The sequence below is a fragment of the Astyanax mexicanus genome, chromosome 22, assembly GCF_023375975.1.
Source record: "Astyanax mexicanus isolate ESR-SI-001 chromosome 22, AstMex3_surface, whole genome shotgun sequence".
Taxonomy (NCBI): Eukaryota; Metazoa; Chordata; class Actinopteri; order Characiformes; family Acestrorhamphidae; genus Astyanax; species Astyanax mexicanus.
In genome coordinates, this window is record NC_064429.1 from 3,810,634 (window position 1) to 3,819,621 (window position 8,988).

General features: G+C 38.3%; 1 protein-coding gene across 1 annotated transcript; it reads right to left on the reverse strand.

The window, feature by feature from the left end:
* Positions 1-267: 267 nt before the first annotated feature.
* On the reverse strand, positions 268-6,491 carry LOC103045515 (chemerin-like receptor 1). Its single transcript, XM_049470559.1, has 2 exons — positions 6,402-6,491; positions 268-1,482 (listed from the first exon to the last, which is right to left on the reverse strand). The coding sequence occupies exon 2, from the start codon at positions 1,467-1,469 to the stop codon at positions 462-464; it is 1,008 nt and encodes a 335-aa protein (XP_049326516.1). The 5' UTR covers positions 1,470-1,482; positions 6,402-6,491; the 3' UTR covers positions 268-461.
* Positions 6,492-8,988: the final 2,497 nt, after the last annotated feature.

The following is an 8,988-nucleotide window of genomic DNA, read 5'->3' on the forward strand; positions in this document are numbered from 1 at the left end:
ACTTTAATAAATTCTACTAAAATTAATTTATTTTCAATGGGCATATACACAGCTAAAAAAGGAAGCTTACTGCATCCCAAATGTATCAACATTAACATTTTAATAGAACATTATAATCATTGTGGCTTAAAGAAAAAAGTCTAAGTATCATGTAATGTGGGGTGGATGGCAAATCTCTGGTAGGAAAGCGACTTTAATCTCATGACTGTACAACAAATGAGGTGAACTCTTCACTGTGTGTGAAAGAAGTTAAAATCATGGCTTCAGTTCTTGTTAATTGGGAAATTTTTATTGTACAGTATTGGATTCTGCATGCACATACAGGTTCAATACTACATAGCCCCTTTTTATCTTTATTTATTTATTTTTTGTTTTTATTAAATCCTTCTGGCTGCTGCTGTAATTTTATTTCTTTAAAATGCATTATGAATACAGAATTTATAGGAACTTTTAACAAAACCTCAAATGTTTTCCTCCTTTAAAGGCAGCCATTGCTGTGTGTTCTGGTCCTCGTTCTCTCCCACAAGTGCATTTTCAATCTTGGACAGAAACCTGTACCACTTTATTTCAACATCCCTCCCCATGATCGCATAAATAAACGGGTTTAGACAGCTGTAAGCACTGGCAAGAGAGATGCCAAGTACGTGTGCAACTAGAACAGTATTGATTTCATAATTCATAAAGTTTACTTCGATGAAACCATAAGTGTGAAACGGCAGCCAGCAGATGAAGTAAGTAACAGTCAGCGCCGTCATGATCTTGAAGGGCTTTTTAAACCTCACAGATTGGTTGATCTTCATGATGTAACAGATGATGATGATCAGGAATGGGATCAGAAATCCAAACACAAACCGACACACCACTACAGCAGTTAAGTTTTCATGAGACATGTAACTATTGAAACAGAACTGTGTCTGTCCATGGATACGGTGGACCTCTTGGAAGATGAGTGATGGTGTGCTGAGCACTGCTGAGATGATCCAGACCAGCGTGACGATCACAGAGGCCTTTCTGATGCTGCGCTGGTTCTGTGCCCACACTGGAAACATCACAAGCACACACTGGTCCACACTGATGATGACGAGGAGGAAGATGCTGCTGAACATGTTGAGCGACACTATGAATGGAATGAACTTGCACATGAAGAGTCCAAAGATCCAGTCTTCTCTGATTCTGTAGACAACAGTGAAGGGCAGGGTGCAGCAGAACAGGAAGTTGGACACAGCCAGACTCAGGTACCAGGTTCTGGTGACCGACTTCTTCATCTTAAACCCAGCGATCCAGATCACCACAGCATTTCCAGCAAAACCCAGGATGAAGATGATCACATCAACTGTTACCAAGAATACACAAGCTGGATGTGTGCAAGTTGGGGAATCCATATTGTGGTTTATGCTTTCGTAGTAGTCAAATTCATAATTAAAGTCATGGGTGTTGTTGGTGTCGCTGGTATGATAATTTTCTGTCATGATGCTGTTGATGCTGTAAGTAAAAAAAAGAGAAGAAATCACATTTGTGCTCATAGGTGGTTTGGAAACTAGTGCTAGACAAACCAATAAATCATTTTATTTATGAATTTATAAGTCTCAAACCTTATTTATCATTTAATGTATTCTAATTTCTGTTACTCTAAACTGAGTTGCAGTTATGCATAGAGCAATATAAAACATTTAGGCACGACTAATAGTGCTTTTCCACTGATGTGAGACCAACAACGTTCTGGTTCGACCCATTTCCATCAACAAAAGTAGGTTCCAGAACCAGGAATGTTCGTTTGCAGAAGGAACCAGAGAATACAAGGTTCTTCAGTGCGAACCGTGACCGCTTCTGTTCACTGCCGCTGTGCAACACCCTCTGTTGATGACGTTGATGTGATGTTTTGAAGGTTCTACTAAAACTGGTAGACACATGGGCTGGTTCGCTTAAAAGCACCACGTTTCCTACAAGCCTGAATGGACCTGGTTCTAAAACCAGTCTACATTACAGATACATAAGCCTTCATAACTGTAACAGAATAGAGAGGTTCTAAACCACAGTAGTTATTATTTATATTTAAATAATAGTACAATTTTGACAGTAGAATAATTAGCCACAATTTTAAAAAATGCAAAAAAAAAAAATGGGAGGGGCACTAGGCGATGTATGGGTTTAGAGGCAGGGCAGGAAGGAGAGCTGATTGGCTGAGCTGCAGCAGCAGCAGCAGTGTGCCTCTGAGAGCAGTGAGGAGATGATTGGATATCAGCAGGGGGCGGTATTGTAAATGAACTGATCTGCATATTTTGATGTGTCTGCGTGCCAAAGTAAAAAATAGAAACATCATCCCCACCTATAGCACAGTTGAACCTGAGAAGGCACTGCAGAGGCGGAAATTATCACAATAAAAGCGTTTTTTTAACGGTTATATGTTTATAAAATTTTAAGCAGGACGGGTATGTTTCATTACTTTAAAGGAACACATTTCAGCTATAAATGAAAAAAATATGGTCTAGAGCAGGGATGTCAAACTCATTTTCACCAAGGGCCACATCGGCATAATGGTTGTCCTCAAAGGGCCAGATGTAATTTATAAATGTAACAATGTAATCAAATGTAATATAAAAGGGATGTAACTACTCCTTCATGTTTAATAACTGAATGTATTACTTATTATAATTCAAATGTTACAGTTGCATGGAAAAAATATGTTTGCTTGTTGCTCCGTTATAAATCCTTTTAATGTTATAAAATCCACAAACTCCATCAATTAAAAAGTTAACTATTCAAGTGAATAAAAAATAACATCAAACACAAGTTATAATATTACATTTGATCAAAACATACTGAAAAGAGGCTTAATTAATATAAAATAAAAAAATGTGAGCTGCTATGAACGCCTGACGGATGTAGCATTTTAAAAAAAAATTGACTGCAACAGCCTTGCATCAAACTAATGAGATGCTTCGATTACATTAAACATTTATGGCAGCGTTTTCTCATAAATAACTACAACTGCCGTGTAATACTACTGTGGTCCTCGTACGGCTTTTGTGTTTAAGCGTTTTTCCCTATGAGGAAATGAATGGGCTTTTCAAAAACCCTCCTCTATCACATTCTGTGGTAAATAGATATGTTCAGACCCCTGTACGTTTTATTCTGTGTACATTTACCTCCTAAATATTACTGGGTGCTCTGAATTTCAGGGTCGTTTAAGAGTTGTAATGTCGTAAAAATGCTTGCGTTTAGCTAATGCTACAGCGGAGTAAACTGATCTCCCAGCGCAGCTGCAGAGATCGACAGGGGACTCTTTTCAGCGCAACACCAGCGAAAACTCCGTGTTACACAGAACTGAACCAACTAATGTACTAGTGGAAATCACTAAAACAACAGCACAGTGTTACTCCAGAACCATCTTTTAACACTGTACGTTAAACGTTTTACCAGTGTAGCTGAGAATATTTATAGTTATATACTGACAGACCAGCTACATCAGCAAACTCAAAATACATCATTTACTGCTGCTGGAGCTCCTCATCCAGCCTGTTTACTCCTCATCCTATCTGGATTTTACAGCGGGTTAATATTGTAGGTTAATTGTAGGCAGGGGTTTGTTTATCTTATTAAGATTCAGATTAAATTTATTATGCAGTGCAATACATTTTGGTGGAGATGTTGGTGTTTCTGGCTTGTTGTTTTAGTACATTAAGCCATGTTAAAATGTGTCCTTATAAAAGGTTTTAGTGGAAAGAAAACCCATATTAAGCCTTTTTACATTCATTGTATTAGAGTCTATGGTTCTTCTAGCTGGGGTAGCTCAGTGGTAGTTAACACTGTCCTGATAGTTTTTCTGCTGTATCACACATCTGGCCTCAGCGATGGTAGATAGTTAGTTGTTTATTTGGATCAGTTCTGTTGTAAATAGTATGAACTAATGACTGTAATTAAATTTTAAACCTGCAGGGAAGCGATACAGCTGAACTGAGCCACTGAGCAGCTAAAGCTCACTTTCTGTTATTATCTGAATTTAAAAGCACTAACACAGGCTACACTGCTCAGCATCACAGAAGTTTTTCACCTCTCTGAATGATCCTCGGTGAAGAAGAAGAAGAAGAATCCAAAACGCGATCTGGCCTAAGTTCGCTGGTATAGTGCAAAATTGAGTATTCTGGTATTCCATGCAGCTGTGCTGTAACATAAGCATTAGCTTAGCGCACGTACTTTTTTAAAATTACTACCATTAAACAATCTTGTAATTTAAAGGATACAGTGATGTTCAGGAGTAACAGGGTTCTGAACATATTAATTTACTACAGACAGTGATAGGGGCAAGTTTTTGAAAAGCCCATTCATATTTTCCATAGACCTGAACCTCTTTAGACACAGAACCCCAAATATGGGCATAAACAACATGGCACTGACTACAAAATGACTACACGACTTCAGTGGTCTGTGGCGGTAAGCCGTAACTTTGCGGGTAACACAATCAACGTGCATTGTGGGAAATAGTTTTTGGTCAAAGCACACTTCTGACCTATGTAAGTTCCCTAGGCAACCAGTAGGTGGTAGCACCACCAGTAATGCACAATGCAAGCAACACCAGAAAAAGAAATAATGGTGTGGCTCCGCAGCTTACAAAACCATTGTACAGAGAGTAACCCCTCCACAGATAAACAGCTCAACAGGGAGACAGAAAAAACACCAAGAACACCATGACAACAAGGCCTCTCCTTTGTTCTACCAAGAGAACAAAGCAACCACCTCTAGGCCCAAACCTTCAAGATTAGAACTTTAGCCAAACGTCTTATCAACGTTTACACATGGTTATTTCTTCAAAGACAAGCTTGCAACGGGAGACAGCTCGGAAAGACAAGGAAAGCAGCCAGATCCCTTTTCTTAACTTGTTAAAACTGTTCCTGGATTCAAAAGCCAGAAGGACGAACCATTTCCAGAAGAAGTTTCCTGGACATCGTCAAAACCCTTTCTACAAGAAGGCTGAAAATTCCCTCAATCCAGTGAGGACGGAAATCATGGATATTTTCTAACATATCCAACACGTGAGACTTTAAAACATCTGGGCAACTTTAAAACATCTGGGCATAGTTTACATGAAGAACATTTTATCTTAAGTTCACTGCAGTGTAAATGTATTTTTATTATTAATTAAATCCGAAACTGTTTATACTCCAAACTGAAATCTGTGTACAATATAACTTAGATCTTTCTCTGCATGCAAATCTCTTTCTCTTTTCTAACACTGAAATACAGCTACTGTGTTTCTCATTTCTAAAAGCTAGAACCCAGCAACAGCTTTAAAAAAATTTGTCCTTTAAACACCCAGCTTCAGTCTTTGTTCTGGTTCAACAGAGATCACAGCAAAGACAGCTGAACCAAGTTACAGTGGAAACACCACTCTTCACGTTTAAACTCAGCGCACTCAGCACGCACACATGCACGCTCCCCCCTTATGTCTCTCTCTCTCTCTCTCTCTCTCTCTCTCTCTCTCTCACACACACACCTTTAGATAAATAACCATTTATCTCTGATTTTGTAAATATACTGATTCCTGTTTGTAATTTTTGTGTTTAGATTAGTTTTATGTGTTAATAAATGTTCCATTTATTTTCACCAAGTTGCTGCCAATAAGAATCTAATTGAGTCAGCCGTATTAGAATTGTAATCATTGATTAAAATCCTGATATTGTGGTTTATAATTAATAACTTCATAAAAATACTTGTAGCTTTAATATAAATTAAAACTACAATATTCATAAGGTGCAAGGAAATTTATGAGACTGATTACTTAATGAGCTTTATGCCACCAGCACCTACACCTATTTATTTTTAGACACTAAGACCTTTAATGCTCTCGCAGGCCACATAAAAAGACGTGGCCCGCGGGCCTTGAGTTTAACACATATGGTCTAGATGTTATGGAACCTATCTGTTATTTTGTTTCTCTTTTCTTATTGGACAATCGCTTCTAGTCTTTGTGGTAGATGTGGGGAAAAAGGGCCAATGTTCCACCCAGAAAGTAATGTTTACATCATTAGATCTGTGGCCAGCTGGTTGTAAAGTGTTCAAATGCAAAACATTTAAGGAATCAGAAACAGTTCTTGACTATAGCTGATATTCCTTTTCATTACTTGTAAGGTTCAGAGACATTACTATCTTGCATGTGACAAAAAAACTGTTTCTATTGTTATTTAACAATATTGTTATTTATAATTCACTCCAGAAAAGTAACAAGATATGCAATTTACATACAATCAGTCACATACTAAAGATGTGTTTATACAAATAAATACTGAACCTGATTACTGTACGGTGAATAATGCAACTACTATTTGCCCATTTTACATTTAGTAATATGGAAAAACTTCCCCTTTACAATTTACATTTAAGGAAATGAGAAATAATATTCTTACCTAAAAGCACGGAGTAATGTGAGTAGGGGTGTTGAACAGAGCTTCAGACTGTTCGACTGGTTTGCAGTGTGAGATATTAAATAGAAACTGGGTTCCTGAGGAAGTGATTTTGCATTGTTTGTACTCCTCCTTCCTCATTTAAACACCCCCCCACCCCCTACCCCCAGTTGTAAAAAGCTCTATACAAATAAATTTAATTTGATTTATTATCTAATCATATTTTTTATTGCATTTTCTTTACAGTTAGTAAGGCCAGTTACTCAACACCCCTTCATATGTATGAATTCTCCCTATCACTAGAAATGCCTCCTCAGATCCAGCATTGGGTAGCAGGTGTATGATGTGTCCATGGAGCTGCTGGTATGGGAGTGAGGACTCCGATAGTGAGCGGTGATGCTTGAAGGGGAGACTGCAGGACATCACTTGAGCCATTTGAGGAAAACCCTGCTAAAGCAATCTGAATCTCTTGTGTGTGTGCGAGTGTGTGTGTCTCTCTCTTTCACCCTCTCTCTCTCTCTCTCTCTAGTTATATGCTTAGAAAAAAATGTGTAGTTTAAGTAGTTAAAGTAATGCTGTTGTTTTTGTTTTTAATAAAGAGCCACAGTAGCTTATCATTTGTTTGTTCCAACAAGATTTATATTTAATAATAAGTGCTCGAGCCCCGTTAAAACATTCCATCCCAAAAAACAAAACATGATTATAATAAAGATTCAATGTTATTATTATGTTGCGGTTATACAGGATGCCCAGCCTCTTTATTTTTTCCACCAACTGTACCGAAAACGTACCAAACCGTGGGGTTTATACAGAGGTGTGAAGTGAACCCTTAATTTTGAAACATATTCCAGGGTGTCCATGAGAGAGAACAGCAGCTGTGGAGACGCCAGCGTAGACCTAGGGTGCTGGAGCACAGATTGGGACTGGGCAGGCCAGAGTGTGGTCACAGGCCGTTTCCTGATCAGCTGCTGTCATTTTTGGTCTATCTATCGGTGCTGTCCATCTAGGCTTGGTAAGGTTTTGGCACTGTAGTCTGTGGGACCTGTCAGCGCCGGCCGGAGCTTGTTGCTGGAGGTCCTGTAGCTGGAAATCCCACAGCTGGAAATCCCGGCACAGTCCTACCCACCAGAATTCTGTGGAATTCACAGAGAAGCTCTTCTTCCTCTTCCTGGAACACATAGCAGAAGTCCAGGCCAACATGTATATAATTGGATTTGGTCACCCCTCACACGTGTTGTGACGTCCCAGTTAGCTGTGGCTTGTGAGTTTGGGGCTCTTGCTGTGGTCCAGGCCTCCACCCTCCAATCACATCGTATTGTGACCCCAGAATCGAAGAGGCAAACGCATGATTTATGCCATCCAAGCGAACTGCAAAAAATTTTTATTTGGTAAGCATTTGTTTTAAGATTGTTTTACTTTTTTAATGAACAAGGATCTTATTCAGTCTCACTTAGATTTTGTATCCTATTTTAAGTAATTTGAATTTATAGTAAGCACAAAAAGTCACCAGCCAAGTTATTCTGATTCTTGTGTAGAAATTTAAGCTACAAAGTAAGGGATCTTCCCATGATTTAAGTCTTACTTCACTCATTTTTTTAAACATTACTAAGAAAAGATTTGCGCAGCCTATTGACAGACTTGTTGCTTCATTTATGCCTTAACTTCTCAATTTACCTATATTTTGTCTATGGGGGAAAAAAACAAATATAATAATATTTATATATGAATATTAATTAAAATGATTATGATAAATAAATAAATGCACATAAAATTAATAAACATAAATAAACAAATACATAAAAAAATAATTGTATATATAACTAAATGAATACACTTTTATATATATTTATTTAAAATGATTAACTCCAGTAAGGCATGTTCTTCTTTATTTTTCTCCTGCTTTGAGTTTTCTATTACCTACCACCCTGTAACTCATAATACTGAGACCTGCACCCTCTCATGCACTTTCAAAGACTCTGAAACGTATCATTCTTCTGACCCCAAACCCATTCTAGACCCCTTAAGAATGGTAACTCCCATACATTGAGAGGTGGTCTCACCATTGATTCAACCAATGCACCCATGCCTCCACCCAATCAGTGCCCTGTGTGTAAGACATTTGTACCAGTAACTCTTAGAGATCAGTTAATTACCAGGGCCCAAATATCACTTACCTCCTGCACTATATGTTCACACTGTTAGACTGCTTTCACAACCACCTTATTGGGTCAGAACTTTCAGAGTTTTCAGTTTGGGTTTGAACCAAAGAAGCAGGTGTCAAAGAGATGTAACCACGGTCTGGATCTACTGAACCATGGTCCGGTTTGGATTTTCAGACTAATTAGAGAAGGCTGAGTCAGTCTTAAAACAAACCAGTGCAAAAAAAGAACTGGTGTTGTGTCGAAATCCGACTCCCCTTGGTGTGCAGCAGTAAAAACACAAACGCTTAGACTGGGAGTTCATTTATTTACTGTAACAGTAGATTAATCCTTATTTATAGAATCTTTTACACTCATTCTGCTGCGGGGTGAAAGCGTGTACACGAAGGAGAGTCGGGTTCTGACAGAGAGCTAGAAACACCAGGCAAAGC

What these genes read in the sequence shown, in the direction of transcription:
- LOC103045515 (XM_049470559.1), bottom strand. Translation starts at nt 1,469, where the DNA reads ATGACAGAAAATTATCATACCAGCGACACCAACAACACCCATGACTTT.